The sequence below is a fragment of the Cyphomyrmex costatus genome, unplaced genomic scaffold, assembly GCF_001594065.2.
Source record: "Cyphomyrmex costatus isolate MS0001 unplaced genomic scaffold, Ccosl1.0 scaffold831, whole genome shotgun sequence".
NCBI classification, from domain to species: domain Eukaryota; kingdom Metazoa; phylum Arthropoda; class Insecta; order Hymenoptera; family Formicidae; genus Cyphomyrmex; species Cyphomyrmex costatus.
The window spans coordinates 25,907-51,553 of NW_017280410.1; the positions used below are offsets into that span (position 1 = coordinate 25,907).

Consider the following 25,647-nt stretch of genomic DNA (forward strand, 5'->3'; position numbering starts at 1 on the left):
CGATTATTTTTAATCTCAGTTGTTTAAACAATAGCGTTGAAATTTATAAAACAAATAAACATTTTTCTCTTATAGTATCGAAAGAATAGCAAAGAATTCGATTTAGTTTGAAAAATTTTTCGCTTACCTAGTCAACGCTACAAGGAAATCCGAGACAGCTTCACGTTGACCCTTCGTCAGCATCCGGTTTTTACTGAGCCGGTAGACTGTGTGCAATGTGGCGTCGAGTAAACTTGCGTAATTGTCCGCCTCGTTGTAAAATTTGGAATGCTTAATTAACAACGGCAAAATGCTGTTTCCTATGTAACGATTCATAGCGAGCGACATTTCGGATTCGTAGCCGTCGTTCTGTGAAACGAAAAATTAAATCAGACGATATAAAAATATTACAATTTGCGATTTTTAAAAAAGTATTAACTTTATTAAATTAATAAAAAGATTAATTGGCAAAAAAAAATTTAAATGATATTACGCGAGATACATAGACACAATGTGATCCGTACTCTGTCGAGCATAGTGGCGGCGCGAAGATCCGGCAAGAAAGCTTCCTCCAATATTTTGTAGAATAATTCTTGCGTTTCGATACCATAAACACGTTCGAGAAACAGCACAATACTTTGCTTGTGCCCTGGTATTAAACCAGACGGTGTATCGCTTTTCGGTCGTTCCTCACCGGCAGCGGGATTGAGCAGTGTGAACCGCAAAGACAACACACCATGAAGATCGTCCAAGGGTACTAATGATCTTAAGATCGCCCGGGCTCGAAGAGATTCGTTCTTCCCTGAAATAATTGCAGGGCTTTAAACAAATGGGCATTGTTTTTATGATACTAATATTCTATCAAAGCAAAATTTCGTTTCGTATATTACCGACGGATTTTGTGGAGGCCTCTGTTGGTCATTAAGAAAGAAATAAACGATTTTTATTAGATTCGTTATCGTTTACGTAAAGTTTTCGAGCAATTTTATATGGAAAATATATACGCGAACAATGTAATATGATGATATGAAATATAAAATGATTCGAAAATTTAATAATTTTTCAATACTCTCTCTCCCTCTCAATAATTTCTTTAAAAAATCATAATATCATGATCTTACGATATATATTTCTTTTTTCCAGCTTTCTATAAAAAATTCTATAATGTTGTTTAGCATACTATTTCATTATCTATCAATGATTTGAATTTGAAGAAAATTATATATTATGAGAAATTATTTAAAATATTAATTACTTACACATTTTTATATTTTATATTAAGCAGTTATTTTAAGTAGCGGACATAAAAAATATACACAAAATCAGTAAATTTAAAATATAACTATTTTTGTGAATTTGATATTAATGACAATGAACGTTAACTTTTTGGCTTAATTCTTTTAATCCATTTTCTTACCTTGCTCTATAACGGAAGAATCCGGAGCACAACGGCCTAATAGGTCGACGAGAGTGCAATAGAAATTTAATATCGCCGCACCAGTATCGATGTAGTCTTCATCGTCATCTGATTCTGGTAGTGGATGTTCGAATTGCATCACCATAGCCGTACCCTCGGCCTCGTCGTGTACCTGTGCGAGGTACTAAGTTGACACCAAATTAATGGAAGGTCGGATACATGCTTACGGAATATTTATTTTAACACAATCGCATAAGTCATATTTTATGCCTTATATTTAGCGAACTTGATTTGTTTTCGATATAAAGAAGATTGTGTGGATTTTGAGAAATTAAGTTCATATTAATTCCAAGGAAATTTCGGTGGCATATTAAAGTGCAATAAATACAAATAAAATCACACGAATTTTAAGAATTAAAAAGAAAAAAGGGCTAAGTCAAAATTATTGAAATATGAAGAAATCAGGGAAATTATGTATATGTAGAATATATAGATATACTTATTTGCTATGTTTAGGGTCTAATTCACACAGAATTGATAATACACACATAGGTCTTTTTTAAAATAACAATCAAAAGAAAAATAGTTTCTTACTTACAAAATAGTTCGCTTATATTCTTTAGTTTTAACTATAATTGAAATAATGAGATAACTTACTTTTCGTCTATCAGCAATACGTTCGGACATCTTGTTAGCTTCTATAATAGCTCTCAATAAACCTTCACCTTCGCCTCGAAGAGCCGGGCCCAAACATTCTGGTCTTCTGATTAACAAACGGATTACCAAGTTTGCATTTTCCTCTACGCTTTCACCTGTAATTAAGATCGCAGTGTTTAATCACTTTTACAGTAGAAAATTGAATAAATTAAATTTAATATAAAATAAATTAAAAAATTCAGTAAAATTTACCATTAACCCACACGCAAAATCTCAAGAAATCGAGGTAGCGTTCACCCTCGACAGGATCCCAGCCTAAATCAGGGTAGCCCTTCTCCACTAACTCCGAATTAGACTGCAGGCCACATCGTGATAAATAGATAGCGATTTTCTCTAGATAATGTTCTCTTAGGGCCAGAGCCAATTCGGTGTTTTCCATGAGTGACGAATATGCTACGTCTAACGGCGTCGATCCTCGTAATGACGGTCTTGCTAACAGAATATTGCTGTTCTCTAGCAGGAAGTCAAAGTGGTCGAACATGGCTTTCTGATTTTGTCTGGATGTACGACAGAAGTAACACAAGAATCTGCAGCAAGCCACGACCATCTCGTGAGAGGTGTCTTTCTCCTTTGATGCTGGCTCACCTTCCGCCGCTTGAGCTTGAGTTTGAGCGTCAGACTGCGCCTGAGCGCGTCTTCCTAAGGTATTCATCATAATGGCCATCACGTTCTCGTGAATTCTCAGCACTCTAATGAGATCGGGATGTTGAAAAAAAGTGTGATTGTTCACCAGCTTCCACAGTCGCTCTCGCACTAACGCTTCTTCTTCTTGAGACATTTGTACTGGCAGCAAAGCACGGATCTGGCTCAAACCGACCCACATTAATGCGACATCGTCCTTCGTCTTATTGTTAACGATGTAAGTTTTCTCCAAGGCTCTGATCAGCTCGCCGACAGTATCGTATTGCCTGACTAATAAGCTGAACATCTCTCGTACGAGTTTCGATGTTTCAATTTGCGATTCTTCAGCCCAATTTACGATAGTTGATATTAGCACCTTGCGAAATACCTCTATTAAAAAATCAGACAAATATTGTTTATAAATATATTACATAATATATGTTTATTATAGCTATATGCAGAAAAATTATCGAAAAAGTAGAAATTTTGAGGAAAAAACTTAGTAGAAACCAGTTTTACTTCGAAACAAAAATTTTCTGTTTTTTTTTTTAATTTCTAATAATAATAATTATATAAAATAATTATATAAGATAAACAGAAATTTTACCTTCCGGTGTCTTTTTCTCGGGTTCAGCTTCAGGTTTAGATTCTACCTCGAGTTCTTTAACAGCATTGATAAAATTAAAGAGGCGTTTCATAGCTCCAGGTTTCTCAATTTCTTCGGCTGGTTCGTTTGCGGCATTAGCTGCTTCTTGAAGAGCAGTCAGTGATACATAGGACATTAAGTCGCTGTGGAAATCGTTCATTTTGACAATGAGATCCTCGCCGCAGGGACAACTATCTGGATCTTCCTCGAAATCTAAACTCTTAAAGCTTAGAACAGCATTCATTTGTTCACGTGGAGGACACCTGAATTCTCTAGTCTTTTTGGCAGCCACAGCCGATGGCAAATCTGATTGTTTGATTTCAATATAACGTCGCAATTGATCTGCTTGCAATTCTCCGACAAAATCGTAAGCGAAAGCGATAATGGACTCAACGCGATGGCGCAATTGGATGTCATTTAAATGATGAAGTAGATAGCACATTTGTAACTTTGCTCCCTCGGCCATTTTCATGTGCAGCAAGCCTTTTTTGTGCTCATCTTTTCCTTCTACAATATTTTGATGACATTGCATTAAATAATCTCTCTCTGAATTGTTTCCTATATTTATTAATATTTAATACTACTTTTCTTTCAATCAACTTGCCTTTATCGAAAGACGGATCCCAGGTTTCAGGATTTATCATGATGAGCAGCTTAAATATATCTTCGTTTCTTAGCATACCGACTAAGAGCAATCTATCTACCAGCTTCAGAAGAGGTCTGTAATTTTCAAAAATGCGTTAGAACGTATATGACTAGCAGGTGAAACGTTGTAAGCGAGAAGCAAGAAATTAAAAATTTCAATTTAAAGAAGAAATAGAAACAATTTCGCATATTTTGTTTTTTGCTTAAATATTTAAAAATGAATATAACGATTATCGTCGCCCCGGTAGTATTGACGAAGAATTAGTTGCAGCAGCGGCAGCGGCAGCAGCAGCAGCAGCATTTATCTTACATACAGGAAAAGATTCTCGTTGCTGCCTCCGATTGGATCTCGGTTGTGCACCTGATTCACTTCGACGGCTTCGTTGAGCGCCATCATCACGTAATCCCGCACGACGTCAAGTGGAAAGTATGGACTATATAGATTCTTTATGTTCTCAATCGCTTGGTCACTGGAAGGAACATTCCTTGATGGCAACTGATTAGTAAAGGATCTCACATCTACTTGGGAAAAAGTTTCACTTACCTGATCTCTGTCATTTTCATTTGCGGTCGAATAGACTCAGTTTCCAAGTACCTGAGACTATGTTTCATCTCGTAATCCTCGTACAAATCCTTTAATTCTTGACCTACGTAATAGACAAATAATTACTACATAGAAATCCGTATAAAATATCTTAATCTATAGGCAAAATAAGAAGTTTTGTTATTAAATTTTTAATCAACGAAAAATTGAAAAGAATATTTTGATATTTATTATATATTAATTTATATACATATAATTATATATATTTCTATATATTTTTTAAAATAATTTTTTTTAAATATTGAAATTAAATACACAATTAAAGAAAGGTATATTCAAAACTATTAAAAAAATTTTAATTTTTAAACAATATTGTATTAGTTATGTTTTTAATTTTTAATTTTAATATTTATAATATATGCACGTAATTTTTTACTTTTAAATATCTAATTCTTACCAAGCGGTATTATATATTCGTTTTTGCACACTTCCATCGTCGTCGCGTGTGACTCGAGATGTAGGGCGATAAGTAAGTCGTAAAATCCTTGTCGCAGGGGCCCGGACATGTACTCGGCTCGTATCGCGTATAATAATTGTTTCTGGTCAACGTGTTGGCACAGAGCGTGTGCTGCACGATAATTCGATTGATAGCACAGAGCTGCATACAGTGTCAATGTGTGCGCATGGAAACTGTGCAAGAGAAATGCATTGTTTTAATATAAAAGAAAAAAGTTTAAGCAAAGAGAAAAATATTTTTTAAGTTTTTCACTGCAAATTTCTCGTCAATGTCTTACCTGAGCAACTTATCCATCTCGATAAGCTCCAAAATATCGATACATCTGTCTTCTTCAGGTATATGAAGAGCCAGCATTGAGATAGCGTCCTCGCATAGCATCGACCAGCCTCTGATATCAGACAGCTTCAAGGCGTGTACTTGAAGAGACTGATTTGGCACTCTGGCCCATTGGTGCGGCTTGAGGCATTGCACTTTTAATCTTGGCGGAAACTGTGGTATCACGTGTCGTTCAGAATTTTGCAGTACAGCTGCCGATAGTGGAAGTGTCGTCGAGGTCCTACCGAGTTCGATCTGTAGGATTTCTTTGCTAGTGGCTTCAACGAAGATCGCCGGAAACAGCTTCGTGTCTGGTTCCATTTTGAATTTGTGACTTGTTTCTTTCCCTTCACAAGTGTAGGATACCCAGCCTGTGGCAGTATCAACAAAGCATCCAACAAACATTCCCTGAGATGCACCCTTGCCCGATGCATCTTGAGTAACTTCGTTGTACAATTCATCCGCTCGGACCATATAACAACTTTGTCTATCGACTCTGCAACGTTATTACATTGTTTTTTAAACAAGAGTACCTTTATAATTATATTTTTAACAAAAATTCTGTGATAAAAAATATATTAAAACGTACTGTTCTACGAGACGATCGTAATCATCTGTAATCGCAACAGAAGCTTTCCTCACGCGGGATAAATTAAAGTCCTTCGTATGCAGGTGATATTGTGAAGTAACCCAGCCAATATAAACGTGAGTCGGATCTTGACCGGGGAATATCCTAACGCCGTAGAAATACTCGTTCATTAACTTCATGCACTCAGCGTCGAAGATTTCATTACCGATCGCTTCGACGCCACTTCCGGTTAAAACGGACATCGCTTTGGGGACGTTACGTTCTGGGATTTGTGGGGGGACGACTTTCAAGTCCGTCTATAAAGAGAAATTGTATAATACATATTACGAAATTCTTAATATTCTCAAAAGTTGCAAACTGTCTGCGGAATTTCCAAAAGAAATTTCTCTCTTCAGATTTTTTATAATAACTTTCATAAAGCTATTTATAGAAAATATCTTCAAATATTTTTATTCAAATATACTTTTTATTTATATATATAAACTTACAGTTGAGACACGAATTTGCGGAGTTTTGATATTTTTGCTTCCAAGCGTTCTTGTACTTTTATCTGAAATATCTGCGCGTATTTGCGGTTCAGGCGTTTTCGACTTCGTCTCCGGTGATTTCGTTTTACGCGAGAAGAACCTGCGCACACGATAAAAATCAATTAAATAATTTATTAAAATCAAAAATAAAATTTCAATAACAAAATAAAATAACATCAATGTAATTCAATCAATTACTGAGATATATCGAACATTGAATTAAAGATATTAATAATAATTATGTTTCATAATAACATTGAAAAAAAAAATTTAAAAAAACTTACGGTGCATCCTCCATCTCTTTGCTAAGCTTGCTAACAAAGTCAAAGTATCGAAGTCAAATTGTTTTTTACAATATTCACTACAGAGAATAGTTATTAATATATAATTCATGCTTACCGAAAAGGTGAACGACCGCGTTTCTTCTTCTCGTCTTTTATGTCACCATTCATCTCACCATATCCATTCATTTCAGCGTCACTGATCGCGTTATCTAAACGTGATCCATAAAGTGAACCTTTCCTGGGCGGTCTGGCAGGTTTACCTCTTTGCATAGGAAGCGGCGATTCTTTCATCATCTCGTCTGCCTCAACAGCATCTTCCGAATAATTTCTTTGCAATCCTATTCAATATTATTTGTATCAAATTTATTGCATAATATTATATTATAACATTACTATTATATAGATATTGCAATATTATTGATAGATTGAATAGATTTATCTAAACACTTATCAATCTTTTCATCAATTTAACTAAAACTTTTTAAAAATTACAACTGATAAACAAATTTAAAAAAAATTTCTCAAGTAAAAATACAAATATAAATTACTTATATTTGATTTATTCTTGTGTGTGTGTGTGTGTGAAGTCACAAAATTATTTTTATTTTAATTAAACATTTTTTAATGCTTCATATATGTTTTGAATATAGATTTCAAATCATTTTTAAATTAATCTTTTCTACATAATACCTTTGATGTCACTCATACTGAAGCCGGATTTCATGATCTGTTCTAAATGACCCGATGGTGCTGTCTGTTGCCCTTGCTCAATTTGCTCGGCTAAAAGTCTGTTCTGTCGCATTTTAATTTCCTGCCACCTGCGCAACTTCTCACCCTCCGTTATGAAACCAGATTGGCAAATCACAGGCAATGATAATCGTAGAAATTCCCAATTAGCCTTCTCCATGGTTTCGAACGTGTTGTGGGAGATTTTCAGACACGGCGGTGTGTCGGAACCAGCTGGTATCCTAGCCACGTCAATTCGCGTGTCGGCCATGTCGTCAGTATTCTCGAAAATAGGCTGATCTTTTGTGTACCAATACGTAACTAGACGATTCATGTTCCTAAGAAAATTAATAAACAATATTAATTAATTTTCTGTCACTTGTTTTATTTCATTTTAAATGAGAAATCGAAATTATACTTACACACAGAACGGTTCATAACCTTCCTGCAGACCACAAGTAGTAAAAAATTTCAGGGTGTTTACATCTTGGCCGAATGTTAATCTTGCCTTTTGCCCAACACCAAGGGTGAACGCAGGTACAAAAGAGTCGCCTTGCACATCGGCGAAAGAAGTTTCACCGCCGAGTGCATCCATTAGCAGTTCTCCATTCAAGGAGAAACCTATATAATTTGCAGATTTGTATTGCGATACATTTATATTGAGCATTGTAAAAAAAAATCGAAACGAACAATATAATTTAAAAAGTTATATAAAATAAAGTAACAATAATATGAGTATATGATATATGTTTTGCTCAATAATTCGGACTGTTAAACATTCGTTTCGACTTACTAGAAAAAGAAAAAACAGAAATCCAATTAGGCAATAATTAATTATTGCAATTCGTAAATATCGAATGTTATGACACATATAAAATGCAAAAGCTCTTACAATTTATATAAAAATATAATCGTACTAGGAATTTTAATAAGATTCTTTTAACAGCTAGTTGAAACACTTTGTAAATACAAATTACAGCAAAGCAGGACGTGTTAAAGGCTGTATGAACAAAAGCATGTGCTTTCATTTATTGTTTTGGATATTTGGACAAAAATATTAAAATATTTCAAAATTTGAAGATAAAGTACTCGTTTTATCTGTACTCATACGACCCATTAACACAAAATTAGACAAAATACTCATGCAAGCGATGTTATTTGAAAGTGATGTAATAGAAATCAAATATATGTAATATCATCGCAGACGAGAAAGAGAGAGATGCACAATTGTAAGTAATAAATCTTACAATAAAAACAAAATTTAATTATATATAGAGATAAAAAATAAAGAATATAATAGTTCATAAACAGGACAATAAAAGATCTTCGATATTTTTTCTTCGGTTGTTGAACTCATACACGTTCACGTGCAGTATTTGGCAATAGTTCGTAAGTAATAGTTTAGAAAATATCATATTTAGAGAAAGATAAATAGTTAAAAAGATGGAGAGACTGTGACATTTTTGAAGAAGTTTTATCGTGTATTTTTGTGTTCGTAAAACAATCGTATATTTGGGGATTACTGTTTCAGAATGCACGTGATATGATCGATATATATATGATATCTGGGGTCACCTTAGTGTTAATGATTAGTAGATATGAATTAAAGAAGCACTGTTGTCGCTGACAGTATAAACACTGAGTAGAGTACTGGATACCGGAAAAGACATTGGGCAGATAATGATTTTTGTCGTTTGAAAGAATGTGATATTATTAATGATGATAGAAACCAGGACTGCTTCTGGTTTTGTGGTTAACCCCATTAAGAAGTATGTTAAAATAACAAGCTGAAATAATTTTGTGTGGAAAAATGCATGGTTTGCCCGATTGTTTAAGCAACCATCGTTGCAACGGAGTTTTCGTATCGAGAGAGTATTAATGGAATGACTCTTCCTTAAAGTGCATGACGCAAAAATTTTACTTAACAAATGTCTATTTCAATATTAAATAAAGATTATTATATATGTATATCGTGTTCTGAAAATTAAATATTATTTTAATTGTGTGTGATTATTTATTCAATTTTTTGCATTATTTATTTTTGTTTTCTATATAATTTGTATAATGTCTACTCTGTTAATAATATATTAAAGAGCTAATATCGTATATGGAGATCTAATATTATGTTAAAAAAATTATCTAACGAATGTGAATAACTACGCAGAGCAACACGGTTCGTGTTAAAAATCGCAATGTCTGTATCCAGTAATCTATCACCAGAGATCAAATCGTATATGTATAGCTTGAAATATGGCAGCTAAAGCGTTCGCTTAAAAATTCCGTCTTACTAATCGTTCGGTCAATTAGATCCAGGAAAACACCGACAACGTCTCCGACCTGCCATTGTTTGCCGAACGTTTCGGCCGTGCCCGAGTATACTTTTTCCTCCTTTAAAACAGAATGGTTCACCAGTTCAAGGTTATTTTCGCTCGTACAGATCGGGACAGACCAGTAATCTAGACGTCCTATTTTTGCCCGCGGTCTTAAATACCTTGTACACATTTATCTTCTATCGCTATTAATATCGCTCTCTCGATGTCGTTTATATTCATGCGATATTAAAGTTTTGGCATAGTATATAATTAAGTAAGATACCTCGAGGATATTACGCGATTTTTCCTTCCTCGATATTGATAAAGATCAAACCACACATCGCCAAATGAAATTTCACCAGCGATTTTATTTGTCTTGGGACAAGGATGTAAGATATAAAACCAAAGTCAACATGAAAAGAAACATAGAGCGAGACAAAGACAACAGTAGTGACGAGAAAACTCAGGAAAAGAAATGATGTGTATAGTGGGGCCTCTAAGATCGGCTAATTTTGAAAATGGGACTCTTACTGATCGTTCGGTCTGCCACGTCAATGAAACATCCAACTATGTCGCCAACTTGATATCTGTGACCAAATGACTCGTGGGTGCCAGCGTGCACTTTAGTCACCTGACATTCATGTTCTTATGGATTATTCATGTTTCATAGATCGCAAATAAAAGCCATATAGCGCTTACATTAATTATTAATATTAGCATTTGTCTTGCAACACAATAATTTCCATGATTATACGCAACTTTCTTAATTAAAATATTTTTGTAAAAATAAATTAAATACTTTAAAGTCCGAAGTTCTCACCTTTTGTGGCTATAATATATTTTAAAATTACAGAAAATATTAGATAGCTTTTTTTTAATAAAAGATTTGAATTCAATTTGTACAAAAATATTTTTATTTGTTTCATTTATTTTATTTATTTATTACTTAACTTGAAATAAAAATCTAGTACGTTTTAGAAAAATTCCGAATTATTATTTTAACAATTAAAAAAATTGTTTCATCAAATTTCATTGAATATTGTTGTTCTAATTTTGAATGTTTTAAATTTTTTATGGAAGGAGAAATTATAACGACACACTTACGTTGTAACCATCAAATGCCCAAGTACTTTCGTCACTGCCTAGCATACTTCCTGGCATACAATCAGCTTTCGCCCAACCGACTCGCATAGGCCCAGCTGTCAGAACTTCGAATTCGAAATACCATTTTCCGCTGCTAACTGCATAATGCTTCTCAACCCTATAAGTCCTGAAGGATAATTGTCGTAATCTGCTAGCCTCCAAAAGTAATGCTATAAATATCAGAAAGTAAATATATTAATATAACAATAAAAGTAATTATACGTATTAATATGTATAATCCATCGAAATCTTAAAAAGCATGCACCCTGAAAACTCTAAAAAGTAATCGTTATATCAAATTAATGCACACAATAAAACTTTACAAATAATCAAATCCCTGGCGAAAATAATATGTCTATTAAAAGTTCATAAAAAGCTTGTTTAAATGTTGAGTAGATGATTCCTTTGAGTTTTAAAGTATTTATGAGTTGTTAATGAAATGGGAACATTGAATTGTTTAAGAGATGTTCACGATTATATTTTGAAGAATAACGCTTTGAAAACAGTTGCTTCAAAATATCAATAAAATTCTTCATAAACAATATAACTATTGTTAAACGCTACCTAAACAGGTATAAACACAATCTCTCACTAAAAATTTTTGCTAAGGACATTGTACAAATTAAAATTTAGGAGAATGAAATAGTACATTGTGTAACGCGTGGGGACTAGTGTTATGGCGCGAAAGTACGAGCGAAGCGAGTGCGTATTCGCGCCCGTCCCGCGCTATAAACAATATACGCGTTCGCGTGACAAAAATAATTTTTACTTTCATGGTAATTAATTATCACAAATCGTAATTAATATTAGATTAATGGTGTAGTAATGTTATATGTATATACGTATATATTTCGTAAATATTTGAAAAAAAAATACAGTGTTATCTTCAATGAAATAAAATTAATTTGTTTTTTAAATAAACGAGTACATTGAGCCAGGATTAAAATTCTCACCCTCGTGCTGTTCTCCAGTGGGTGGGTCAAGCATGTATCCATAAACCAGCAGAGTCCTAACGGTTTCGCTGGCTGTATCTCGATTAGCTTTTTTGATGGCTTCATCGACTTTTGGATATGGTACTAAATGGGGACTTCTCCTCATTTCCGAATCCTCGTTCAATCCGTACGTCCATCCTTGGCTGATTCTTTCTTTTGCCCAAAGATTGTGCGTATTCTCTGCTAGCTGATCTACGAGTTCTTCCATTTTCGGGGTCAACGTGATCGCAGACAGATCAAGGGGCGCTGGTTTATATCCACTACTTTGCAAAAACGGTTCATTTGGCAACCTCAAAGTTTTTATTCTAGATGGGGGCTTATCCATGGTAATGTAATATCCCAGTGCCAAAATGGTTTTCAAGGTCTGCACAGCCAGCTGAGTATCGTAGCGCTTTTCCGCGGCTGGCAGTCGCTCGAATTGTACTATACAGGGATGTATCTTCCTAAGATCATCCCTAACCTCGCCATAGATCCAACCGGCTTCAATTTTATTCATTGCCCACATTTCATGTATATTCTCCGCTAGTTTATCTCTAATCTGCTCTACATAGGCAGGCAGGTTGACCATGGAAGTGTCAACCGGACCTGGAACGAAGGCGGTATCGTCCTCAACTAGCCACGGACCTGCCAGAACCACCTTGTTCATATTACCAAAATAGAAACAAGGATCCAGTGACAGAATTTGTTGCGGCAGCAGGCTCTCCACTAGTGGCGAAAATTCTTCTGGCGGTTGAAACTTTAGTCGACCGTGATCACCGCCCAGCAAAAATCTGCAGGAAAGTTTAGACGAGCAACTGATAGCAGGGAAGAACATACCATCTAAATTGAAGTTCCGAAAAGAACCCGTGATGTGAGTGCCATTTAAAGTAAACATTATCACCGGCACCGTCAGGTCTAACGAGCAACCGATCACATCGCTTTTTCGTATGTAAGGCTCAGTGGCATTTTGAACTACTTGCGTCTTCCTACCGCCGGTCCACAAATAAGCGCCATCGAATCCAAATGAATACAAATCATCACCTACGCCGTTTCCACCCCACTTTTCACCACCGCCAGGATACGGCATATATCTAGGAGGAAAAAATTTTGCATTATTAAACTTCTTAATAATGCAAAACTTAAATTTTAATTGAATATCGAAGATATGCAACTTTAAGAAATTATAGTCAAAATACGCAGAAAGAACAATTTTGTTAAAGTAGCTAAAAATTTAGGTAGATACAGATCTGAAAATACTTTTGTTAAAATAATTACATAGGAAACTTAAGCATAATAAGTAAGACTGTAAAAAATTTTGACATTTTTGTAACCAGCTTGAACATATCTTTATTATATAATTATTTTGATGATTTTAATAAAATTATTTTCAAATTTATATTTAGTTACATTTTTAGGTACTCTAGCAAAATTGTTCTTTCCATACACTTTACATTTTTACATTCTAAATGTAAATGAAGATTTAGAAAACATAATCTAACTTAATTTACCCAGCGGTGTTTGCCCATCCGATTCTCAAGTGCGGCATCATGTGAGTTGTCTGTTCAATGTGATCCACTGTCACTTCGAAATACCATTTCTGATAAAGTGCCGAGCCCTCAACTCTACCGACAAATATATTCGGTCTGACGCTCGCCACATGATCTACCAGCTGCGTTTGGAGGAGCAAATTTTTTCCAGGCAGCAGAAAATCGCAAATATTATTTTGCGAAGAACGTACCGCGACGCCATTACCAACGCATAGCGAACATAAGACGTCCAGAACTTTTGGATCTCTACCGTGTTTTTCCAACAGAGAAATAATTACTTTTATGTGCTCATCCTGAAAAAATTAAATTTATTTTATATAATTTTTTATTAGATTTAACTCATTCTATAAAAGCTTTATTCGTAAGAATGTTATTGTTTATCAAATAGCTATAATCTATATTGCAAAAGCAATATAGATTTACGACACAATTTACGGTACAATACCCTCATCATATTTAAAGCCTCTGGCGAATCAATCAAGACACAATGAAGTACATCCAACATTCCAGTTCCCTCACTGGAAGCCTGCGAACCCAATCGGCTAAAAAGCCAATTCAGACGATTACTATTGGCGAACTGAGCACAGTTGGTGTGATTTCCTTTGATGATGGCTGCCAGTAGTTGATAGAGATATCCGGATATTTGATCCCAAGCCTGGCCGCTCTCGTCGCCGGAAAGAGCAACGAGAAATCCTTGCGAAGTAATTACGTTAATCTTGTCAATAGCTTCGAGGATCAGATTCAATATACCCTCTTCTTGAAACAGATCCTGACGATTCCTGAGAGCTCGAAACTTATTTTGTTTTTCTTCGTGTTCTGAAAGAATCTATTGTTAGCAAAGTAATCTGAAGAGATTACTAATGAAGAAAGAAAGATCTAAAAATATCATGTCAGAGTATTTTTTTTACCCATGTCATCTTCGGGTTGAGCAAAGTAATTGATCAAGTCTTCAAGACACATTACCATTTCATTAAGGTTTACGTTTTGAAAAAACATGGACGCTCTTCTATTCACCTGCAGCGTTTCTAGGCCTCTAAAACGTATTCGATATTTTTAGTAAACTTCTATTCCGTTTACTCTCTACTTAATATCCAATACTTTTTTATCTGTCTTTCATACTTCTATATATAGTACATAATTTTCTTTTATCTCTTTTTACATTTTAAAAATATTTTAATTGCAAAAACTTACGTGATGAATTGAGTAAACAAGCTACTGCACTTTCTGATGACGCGGGCGGTGCGAGATTCTTCTTCCTGTGATCTGGAAAAATCTAGACCATCGTCCATCTTACCTTCTTCATGGAGTACCGCTTGTTTCTCTTCGACTTTTCCGACGCCCTTCTTTTTTGTTTCGTATGACTAAAACAATATCATGAATCTCATAAGATTTACTATCGTAACTTTGATTACAAGTAATTATTTAATTACATATTTTTGATATTTAGTTTTAGAAAAAAAATTTTGGAAAAATTAATTTTTTTATTTACTTTATAAGACACCCAGAGGCACGTGGTGGCATGTTGCATAATTACGGTAGAGTCACCATACTTTATAATCGGCATACCGATAACTTCCAGATCCTTATCTTCAAGAACAATCTTCTGATCATCTTTTTCTTGTCGCAGCCAGAACGTCGAGGTTTCAATTGTCGCCTCGTTCCTTCGTAAAAAAAATATCCGGAATTTAGGAAACAATCACGATCCTCTAAGAATCGCCGTGACCCTTGAACTTTTCTAAAAATAAATATTAACCTATCGACTAGATAGAGCTCGTTATTCTCCTTCACACCAAGATAACGTCCAGTTGTCAAGTGCCTGATCCGCATGGGATGTAGCCAGTTGATGAAGCCGCCCGCCCATTTTGTCCTGGCGAGCTCCAGTCTCCATAACGACCTCGCTTGGCTCATCACGCTACCGCCCTCGTAGATTACGAGGCTGTAAAACCACGAAGAAAATATCTGTAAAACGATTATTTCTATCCTCTATCCTATTTTCAAAATAACGATAATTTTTTATGATTTTACGCTACTCTTGTAATTATAAAAGAGATATTATTTTATCTCTCTAAAAGAACTTACTTTTGACTGGGTGCTGGACTCCATGTCGACGGAATCGTCAAGCACTCGTCGCCTCCGTGGAAAAATCTCAACACATCACCACCAAAGACATAACCGACATACTTCATCCTACTGATACCTGTTCCATATGGCTGTACCGACCAATGCGTTACGTGAAAAGATGCGTTTACCACTGACAGGTCATTTTCTTTTGTCGTGTGCTGAAACGAGAAAGATACGAATTTTTTTCTATCCCACAGGAAATATCCTTTTAAATATTGTAATCTTTTATTAAACTTACCAAATATCGTTCGGTCGCGACAGACACCAAGATAAGATCGTCGCCCACACGCACCTTCTCACCTTCAGATCTCTGCTTGGAGGCAGGGTGCACAGTCCACCAACATGCCTCACCTTCGAGAACAAAACTTTAAGAAATTTCAAACGATCACGAGATTCCATTCATACTTCTCGACCCGTAAAAGATTCACCAGCTTTAAATACAATTTTAAACTTCAATTTAGTTTCAATTCTGTTAAAAGTTATAATTGCATTTAAGAAGTAATTATTCATGAATGTTTAACAAAGCAATATATTATGTCGGAGTAGAGAGGAATAACGTTAACTTCGATAAAAGAATTTATTGAGAGTTGAAGCGTAATTGCGTTGCACCGACCATGAGAATGTTCCTGTAGACCGACGTCGAAGGCTAGCTTATCGTTCGACGAACTCGTGGATAGACACGCCAGATACTGCAGTATACGATCATAGATTTACGTAACCATGAAAAATTAATGTGGCATAACAGCGTTATTATAAAGAAGATCAATTTACCATGTCGCTGTTTAGATGGCGCAATAATATGGCGTTACCGTATAACAAGGTCCTGTGCCCTGACCCGGTGCCCTTTCCCTGGAAGCATCAAAGGATTGGTCAAAGCCCTTGCAACCCCTCATGTTAGTATTCCTCTCCATATACCCCGTACGAGATTTTAATAGTTCGCAAAATAACAGTTTCTTAGACAACTTCTACAAGCGTACTGATAAGAGAAGGCCATAAGTGCTGGTCAAGCTACGATACGAAGCTTACGAGGAGTAAATCGAAGACACATCACTAAACGCGTTTTTTAATGTAGATGTTAATACATTATGCAGTCAAACGAAAAAAAAGCGGTTGCTGTTATTACTATGTTCGTTATATCAACGTTAACTTAATATAGTTCTCAGACATGATAGCTTATAATTGATCGATGGGTGAAATAACGCTTCGATATTTGAAGAAAAAAGTTTAGAAATTAATTTATTATTGTCAGATAATTCTGTAAAAAGGAAATTATTATTAAAATTCAATTAAATTTTTCTATTGAATATTCTATATTAAATAATTCTATAAAATTCTATTATTTGAATATCAATAATCAAAACAATATACTGCTATTTATCTTAAAAACGATGCAAATCATATTTAAAAATTTATTACTTAATTTATAAGTCTATATCTCTTTACGTTGTATAAATGCAACTTAATGCAATGTAGAATCACGTTTAAATAGCGCTAAATAGAGACGTGAATATAGACTATCGTGTTTCGAAATTTGGCTGAAGTCTTTGCCATCAAATGAATGTATCTACACTTGTGTTTTCACCCAAACTCGATCGGACATTACGATGTTTCAACACACAAACAAATGATCGTTTTACCCAAGAGCACGTTACGGCGCCCCGCAGACGGTATGAAAATTATACTTACTAAACTGTCTTGTTGCTGCAAAGAGAAACATAAGAAGTAATGAATCTCGTTCGTCAAGTGTCGAATTTAGATTTGTTGTAAATGTAAAGAATAAAGAAAAAGGCACAAAAAGAGAAAAAGGGAAATAAAATAATGCATTTCACGATTATTTATGATAATGGATCTCGATTAAATTTTTAGATGATGCTCTATTCTTTTTACAATGCTAACATGTTTCGGGTGACAAAATTACACATGGAAATATTATAGGAACTATCAGCAGAGAGTGATAAAACATGAAATTGATGAAATCTTTTTATACGACTATGGACACATGCCACAATCATTCGGATAAGGGGTGCGGCTTGCAAATAAGGGGGGTTGCTTGCAAATGCATCGAAGAGAAGCTATTCCGTATCAGGAATCTTTCGGAAATTATTCGGTGGAGAAATTGAGCAAACCTATAAAGATCTAACAGACGTTGTAAAGATGTTACACTAGAAGACATCCCAAACTTTTCGGATACCATTCAGCGTTTCTTCTTTTTTAAACATCTCTTAGACCTGTGTGTTGTTCCGGGATTTTTTACACAGAGATTGGTAAAAGGGGGCGGGTTTTATGGCCCACTCCTATGCAGGTCGAGCGCGTGTAGTAACCTAATATTTGACGATTAATTTGGAATGTAAAGAGCTTCTAATCGCGAGACGCAAGTGATCGTACTGTTCGGGTAGACTACAATTAGCGGATCGTATGAGTCAAGCTCGGCTGTATAAGCTTCGTCATTCGTAGTCACATGTTCGAATTGTTCACCTTCCTTAAAATGAAGGAGTCGTTGTTTCATTGGTGGCACAAATGTCGAATAGCAAAGCTAAAGTCATACGAGTGTATGATATTAAGCAGATAATTCATACGTTACCGTCTCGGAGCCGGCAGCGGTAACCAATTCCTGTAGAGCCCTCACCGAGAGGGCCTGCTCTATCACGAACACGCATTGCGACAAGTCCGGCGGTATGTTCTGGAAGAAAAGAGTAATTAAGTATGCACCAAGACGAAACGAGAGACTCTGCTTGCGAAATTCGCTCTCGTCTTTACCTTATCCGCGATATTTTCGAGAAAACAATGTCGATTGCCGAAACCCTCAGCTGCCAAACAGACCCTCTCTCCTGTTGCGGTACAAGACAGGCATACCATATCCTCCTGTGAATTTTAGATGATATCTTTAAGTGTGTTCTGCATAACAATGATCTACTTTATTTTTTATAGAAAGCGAACTTCATTTCTCCACGCTACGACACACTTTGAATATAATTCATACAATTCATTGTAATTTTCGTAAAAATGGATATTCCAAAATGTGTTTCCATTGAAACGTCAGACGGCATTAAGAAATGTAACGATATCTAGCAAATATATATATATATATATATATGTGTAAGTATTTATATTAATAACAATTTTATAACAATGGAAAAAACACTGGAAAGAAAATTGCCATATATAGAATGGCATTGATGGGCATTAAAACTGACAATGAGAACATCAATTTTAGAATAATTTTTTAAAATTTCTGAAAAAGTAATTCATTGTTTTTGAGTAAATCTTTAATAATTATTTTAACTATTGTATATATGTATTTATAACGCTTTAAATTTGAAATTTATATTAATCGCAATTAAAAAAAGATCTCAACTGTTTGCTGTGCTGCAATAATGCGCAATACCGCCTAAGGATTTTGCAATCCTTACAACAGAAGATAGTTTCACGGAGTGACAAACTGTAAAGTTGCGGATACAGAATCGAGACTTGATGAGGATGTCGTTAGATGACGAACTGATACCATTGAATGATGTCATTTTAAAAAGCATTTTCACTACGATAGTAATAATTAGCTTTTGCGAAATCACGTGAATTATGATGCCGGCTGAACGACAGAACGCGGCCGTCGTGCCAAAACTAATTTGGACGACCTCAGGAATGCACGAGGACCGGACATACACAAGTATACCGGCTTCGAGAGCACCTCGTAATTTTTGGACGCGTCACCGCGAGAAAACGGCGTTATTTAATGCAAGTTTGCAATAATATCGCGCCTTGAAAAGCTCGTCGAGTGAGTCATTCAATTTGCGTCGTTTGATTTAACTTGAATGCGTAGACTTTATCCATCTTTGTATTGGATTTTACTCTGTACTCTGAAGTTTCTAAGCTTCATCCTCTTTGCCCTTTTCTGTAGTTGTGTAATCTCAAAATATTAATTTCTTACATCGATGGCTTTATTTTTCTTTACACTTGGTTAGCTATTGTAAACAAAGAATTATGTATTCATATATACCCTTTAACTTTAACCTAAGACACGATAAAGGAAAAGGAAAAGAAGAAAAAGAGACTAAGTCAATTGAACGACTAAATGAATGAATAAAATATATGAGAGCGAGTAGAAGCTGGCAAAGCTCGAAAGTTTCAGAGAGTTGTCTGTTATCTCGTAAATAATTCTGTAATATGGTTATATGAGATGACTCCATTACTCAATCGGTACACACCTATATGTAAATTATGTATGATGAGTTGCTATAAGATAAGATCGTCTCGTGTTCAACAATTTCCAAGCCCAGTTTTAATGATACGCGGAGAAAATTAATACAACAACCTAGCAATCATCTAAGTGCTTTCTTTTTTACCTCCGTTCTAAATAAAGCAATGTGTAATCCAATTAAAAATCTCATATTAAATTATATAACTGTTATCGCAAATATACATACATAAAACATTTTTAGAAAACGTTATCTTTATTTTATTATTAGAGAAATCTTTATTATATTATTAGAAATAGCAGTACATTATATAAAATTAAAGTAAATTAAACATGCAACGCACGTTTATCAGTTTTTTTTTATTAAAAAATAATGGTATTTATGTTATACTTGCAAGTAATTCGTACTTGAATTATTCTCCAATTTGTGTCGCTAATCAGTACGATTTATTGACAATCAAGAATGTGATAACAACGTTAATAAGGCAATCAACCGATTATAGAGTTAAATTGAAATCGATTGCAGAACCTGGCTCGCAGGACCATTCGTACAAATGAAATTGCTTTGCACAACTATATTAATCGTATATCACTTGTATCATCGCAATCATATTTACTCTTTTTTCTCTTCATATTTTATTAAAAATATAATCCGAATATTCTCAGTTATCGGATGCAGTGCGACGGTGTGTGTAACTATGAAACGTGCACGCATATCCCTGACTTGTATAAGTTTAAAAAAAATTAAAATGCAACGGAGAGAAATGCATAAATAATGTTAAAGGACACATTAACATAACTTCCTGTTGGGTTAAATGAAATAGCACGCGATTCGCCATACGTGAAATCGTATATTTACTCTTGAGACACGCGAAATACCAAAAGTTTCCGCTGGAAATTTGGCAAGGAATCCTAATCTTGTTTATCGAGATATTAATAAAATGTAATCGGTCAATTCGCTGACGCGAACTGCGGTTTTATAAATTGCTACGTTAATTAAGTATTATATGAAGAAATATTTATATCCAAAATATTTTCTAATTCGTGATTACGTTTTCATATAATGAACGCGATAAACTAAAAAGATAGAAATAAAAATTGAAAACTCTATTATTTTAATTTTTTTATAATAATTACATTAAACGTGTAATCCAATTTATTCCATACAGTGTTTAAAATATTGATTTTACTATTAATGAGTGTAACATCAGAGATTATGGAAATATAAGTGCATAAGATTTCATATTTAATTTTTGCTCTTAATATTAAAATATAATTGTTTGTAATTTAGTGGATGAACGAGCGACATATATATTGATAATGAACCAAATATATCGTTTACTTCCGGCGTTGGGTGACGATCGAAACACATATTGCGGTATAGGTCAAGGATAAACCTTCATTTTACAAGCAGATAACTTCTATAATTCTATGAAACTGACGAATGATCATAAATCATATTTAATCTTTTCACATTTATATTGGACATTTCAAGATTTCTTTTTCAGATGTACAGAAAAAGATTTGTACGCGTGATATGAGCGAAAGTAATTATCACATACATGATTGAAGATATTTAGAGAAATTTTAAAATTGTATATACTTAAAATCTTGAAAGTACAAATTTATTTGAAATAATTCTTTCTAAAATTTGAAGCTTGATTTAATCCTTTCCAACTAAAATTTATTCGAGTCAACTTAACAATTCGTTGCTTCTTTTATTTATTAGAAATATCAGCATATAAAGTGATCGTTTGATAAACATATCGGTAAAAAAGTGAGCTTCGTGACGGCATCATTGAGCTGGAAGAGGCTTTAGAAAGGTGTTCCCATCGTGCGTGTGCTATATCGTTTGTTGTTCGATACTCGGTGCATCCGACGCATGCTGCATCGTGGTATATTAATTATAAATTCATCACTTTTCGATGCGACATCACTAATGAAAGCTACGCGAGCTGATAGCTATCGATCAGACAGAAGAGCGTCACATTAAATTCTAAAATTAACTAAAAGCTACTAGCTTTGAAGAAACGACTTTAAAGAAGAACCACGATAAAACATATGCGATGTGCCGGAAACTGCTACATTTTTGTGCATGCAACGTGCATAGTACGTGTTGCAAAGTACTGTCAGCAAACTGCACAATGAATCATCCGACTATGAGTGTCTCCTTGAAGACGACATTAAGGTAAGATGTGATTAACTAAGAACGACATCTACCTTAATGAAAGAATTTCAAGATACTATTACATTGTTACATGTACTTTTTTATTTTATCTGCAAAAATTTGAATAATTTACTTTTCCTGATCTTGAAATTGCATTATAAATTTTTTATTTAAACTTCTCTACATGAACACGAACAAATCATAGTGAATTAAAATTTAAAATAATTCTTCTTAAATTCTTGTTTTTATAAGAACCAACTTTTACGACAAAATTTAAATGATCGCAATTACGAAGTTACATACACATTTAATTTTGTACGCGGAACTAACTGTATCTCAATTCTGTATCGACCTTTGAGATGTGCGCGCATTTTTAATATACGATCCTATTAAAAAATTCTTGTTATCGAAACATTGATAAATAATCGATAGGACCTACCCGATCGACTATTCTCGAGCGTGCGAAGCGAGAAAATTAAATTCGTAAAGCTTCAGATGTTTTCATGCGGATGACATTTCGCTCTTTTTTTCAATACCGAGTCAAATTATCAAGTGAAAATTGTAACGGTTAGATGATGGATCCTAATAATTACGAAAGAAAATCCGATGACAGGTAAGCAATATTCCGTGCTTCGATGTTGTATTCGGATACATAATCCGTTTGCAAGAAAGGTAGTCTGTCAAAAGATGCGGATGTGACGTTTCATGTAAGAACGCGAATGATCTGTTTCCTGATCTATTTCAATTTTGCACGGCATGTTTTCACGGGGCAAATCTAACAGAAATGTATCTTTGCACGAGATTTCATCACATCGATTTTTTAAGAACGTGAAAGGCTGTTTTAACCCCGAAGATAATCGCACCCGTGTTGATGATTAAAGTCATCCTCCTGGGTTGCTTTCCAAAATTTGACTGTCAACTGGAGAATCATTGTATGTATATTCTTGTTATTTATCGAATATTGAATAAAGATATAAGATACTTAGAGTTGACAGAGTCAAGTTTTTAAACGCACCCCTGGAGAAAAATCGATTTTATTGCTCAGTGTTCTATATGCTTTAGATTGTTATTGTATATACAAGATGTTCCAGAAATTATCATATAACCGGGAAAGAAATAATTCTTTACGTAAGTAAAAAATATAGACAAAATTTTGTCATATAGAATTCTCTTTTCAAAAAAATTAAATTTGAATATTCGTCGTTAAGTACACAAGTACTTAACTACACTTATATACAATCTGCTTAGTTCATTCAATCACTATTCACTGTTATTTCTGGAGGAGCCAGTTTGGTAGCTGGTTTGGTGTAATTTAAAATAATGCAATAAATTTCAATAATGTATTTATTTTATTATATTTGATTATTATGTATAATTATATTTGATTAATTTTATTAATTAAAAAATTGTTAAAAATATACAAAAAATTTTACGTTTTATTTTCAATTCATTTTTTACTTGAAGAATTACTCTCTTTTTGGTTGTATTACGATTTCTAGAACATTCTATGTATACTTCGTGATCATAAAATTTTCGTTGCTGGTCGTAAAGTGAGTCAAACAGCAATCGATGAATAACTTCAAAGAAAAACAGGAAATTTCGTAAAAATCAATCATCAATTATCGGTAATATGTATTGCGCTAAATCCATAATAAAAATACACGCATTAATAATTAATTTGGAAGGGATATCAACAATTCGTTTGAAATGAATATTATAGATGTTAATTAATTTATAAGCATTATAATTTACAATGAATTATAATGGAATACAATAATGCGATAAAACTGGGTAAAACCCTTTGCAGAGGTGTTTTTGAAGAAACGGATAAAACGATGAGTGAGCAGAAGAAGGAGACAGATACTGAGAAACGTTTGGCTCGCTGCGCACGAAGAGCCGAAAGAAAAGCTATATGTCGTTGTGGCCAGAGATCCAGAACTAGAACTAGATCTAGATCTAGAAGGAGGAAACGAAGAATTGTCTCACAGAATCCCTTTATCATCTTTTATCTTGAGATGTATTATAAAATGCCTGACAAACATGTGACAGAAGTCGCCCGACAGGCCGGCAAGGAATGGTGCGCTTTGCCTCAGGAAGAGAGGATGAAGTACATACGTCTGGCAGAAAGAGAACAGAAAAGACGGAAGTCTGGAAGGGGACGGAGGAGGATAAGAAGAAGGAGACGCAGACGTGGTCGAGACAGCGATTAAACGTCCTAGAAAAAAAATCCGTCAGTAACACAAAAGATGCAAAACAAATATATATATATAATATGAAAAATATGAGAAAATATGTTATGTCCGATAAAACAATATATTGAACATTTCCGCTCTTGTTGAAACACGTTTATATAACCTTTTTAAATTTTTATTTTATTTCAAAGTTGCAGCACAAAATATTATCGGTATTACATTACTATGTATTTTTGGTATACATATATTTTATGATTTTAAAACATCGAGTTTCAGATAAAAATGATAGAGAATAGTAAAATGGTTGTGTAATGAACAACGAAGGAAATACGCAATTTCGTACAATTTGTGAGTAATTTTGTGTGATGAGTTGAATATTTTTGAAACTGTACAATTTGTAATTAATTTTAAAACTTTGTTTTTATTAAATATATTTTATTTTTATAAAATATATGTTTATTTAAAAAATTGAAATTAAAAATAAAGCGTAATTAGTTGTTTTAATTATGGAAGAATATTTGCATTTGTGAAGTATTTAAAATATCTGCATATATAAATTTTTTATGTCGTATGATAATTAATTATAGGTATCAAATAAATAAATATAATACAAACATCAATTAAATATTATGACGCAATGACACAAGTATGTACAAGACTATATTCACGCGCTTGATCTTTATAGGTCGAATGAGGTCAAGGTTGTGCTGGTGTACTTTAAGTGCTTCCACGTTTCGCTAAAATCACATACAGTTTTTCTTGATTTTCCACGTAAGAAATTGCATGCGAACATTTGTAAATTGAAAATACTCAGGCAAACTGTATTCTGAAATTTACTTAAACTGAACCCGCTATCAATACAAATTACCAAATTATTTCTATAAATATCAACAGTGACATAATTATTCGTTATAATTTCCAATATATTGTAACTGTTATATATAACATATACTATAATACGATTATATTGTTGAGTGGGAAATTGTAAGTAACAATTATGTTATTGTTAGTTCGAGTTTACTGGGTATTAAATAAATACACTTCGTAATTTTAATTTATTAAAAAAAATACATTATAATTCAACTTAATTGAAAACATAACGTGTTATTTAACTTCAACTATTAAATTTTTAGAATTAAACTTTTTTCAGATTATTCTACCTAGTCGACATTTTCGTTGAGGTGCATTTATACAGAAATCATAAGTACGAAGCTATATATGGTAATACTATCATTGTACTGCATCAGTGCAGTACACCGGCTCGCGCAATACGTAGTCTGCCCACCTCTTGTAGTGCAAACAAACTTCCACCAACTGCATTGGCATTCATTCATTTTCACACATACACATCAGCGCATCATTGAACGCGAATCACCTTCGCGTTCTCACGCGCTTTTAACGGACACACGGGTTGTCATATTAACACTCGGCTCGTTTCAAACCTATCGATAACAATCACCTTTACATCTTTCATA

The 25,647-nt window shown here is 34.0% G+C and overlaps 2 protein-coding genes across 3 annotated transcripts in view; one reads left to right on the forward strand and one right to left on the reverse strand.

Moving 5' to 3' along the window:
* Window positions 1–25,647, reverse strand: part of RyR (Ryanodine receptor) — a 39,221-nt gene that overhangs the window by 13,014 nt on the left and 560 nt on the right. Inside the window, exons 2-33 of the mRNA XM_018549511.1 lie at window positions 18,379–18,483; window positions 18,203–18,301; window positions 16,393–16,470; window positions 16,235–16,310; window positions 15,860–15,972; window positions 15,580–15,779; window positions 15,254–15,436; window positions 14,990–15,161; window positions 14,692–14,861; window positions 14,409–14,533; window positions 13,946–14,316; window positions 13,462–13,793; window positions 11,936–13,044; window positions 10,944–11,152; window positions 10,371–10,470; window positions 7,950–8,148; window positions 7,492–7,865; window positions 6,917–7,139; window positions 6,802–6,831; window positions 6,479–6,617; window positions 5,991–6,286; window positions 5,364–5,897; window positions 5,027–5,259; window positions 4,570–4,672; window positions 4,340–4,510; window positions 3,985–4,100; window positions 3,342–3,887; window positions 2,306–3,124; window positions 2,054–2,208; window positions 1,397–1,568; window positions 504–781; window positions 128–348 (exon numbers count right to left, since the gene is read on the reverse strand). Of these exons, the coding sequence (XP_018405013.1) occupies window positions 128–348; window positions 504–781; window positions 1,397–1,568; window positions 2,054–2,208; window positions 2,306–3,124; window positions 3,342–3,887; window positions 3,985–4,100; window positions 4,340–4,510; window positions 4,570–4,672; window positions 5,027–5,259; window positions 5,364–5,897; window positions 5,991–6,286; window positions 6,479–6,617; window positions 6,802–6,831; window positions 6,917–7,139; window positions 7,492–7,865; window positions 7,950–8,148; window positions 10,371–10,470; window positions 10,944–11,152; window positions 11,936–13,044; window positions 13,462–13,793; window positions 13,946–14,316; window positions 14,409–14,533; window positions 14,692–14,861; window positions 14,990–15,161; window positions 15,254–15,436; window positions 15,580–15,779; window positions 15,860–15,972; window positions 16,235–16,310; window positions 16,393–16,470; window positions 18,203–18,301; window positions 18,379–18,483 (8,051 nt within the window). The remainder of the gene's footprint in view (window positions 1–127; window positions 349–503; window positions 782–1,396; window positions 1,569–2,053; window positions 2,209–2,305; window positions 3,125–3,341; window positions 3,888–3,984; window positions 4,101–4,339; window positions 4,511–4,569; window positions 4,673–5,026; window positions 5,260–5,363; window positions 5,898–5,990; window positions 6,287–6,478; window positions 6,618–6,801; window positions 6,832–6,916; window positions 7,140–7,491; window positions 7,866–7,949; window positions 8,149–10,370; window positions 10,471–10,943; window positions 11,153–11,935; window positions 13,045–13,461; window positions 13,794–13,945; window positions 14,317–14,408; window positions 14,534–14,691; window positions 14,862–14,989; window positions 15,162–15,253; window positions 15,437–15,579; window positions 15,780–15,859; window positions 15,973–16,234; window positions 16,311–16,392; window positions 16,471–18,202; window positions 18,302–18,378; window positions 18,484–25,647) is intronic.
* LOC108771331 (protamine) lies at window positions 22,481–25,019 on the forward strand. Of its 2 annotated transcripts, XM_018549517.1 has the most exons (3): window positions 22,481–22,593; window positions 23,788–24,210; window positions 24,858–25,019. In XM_018549517.1, exons 1-2 carry the CDS (start codon window positions 22,553–22,555, stop codon window positions 24,188–24,190), a joined length of 444 nt encoding a protein of 147 aa, XP_018405019.1. In that variant the 5' UTR covers window positions 22,481–22,552; the 3' UTR covers window positions 24,191–24,210; window positions 24,858–25,019. The 2 variants fall into 2 exon arrangements, with proteins under 2 accessions (XP_018405019.1, XP_018405018.1); XM_018549516.1 differs by lacking the exon at window positions 24,858–25,019 and having other exon boundaries at window positions 23,788–24,368.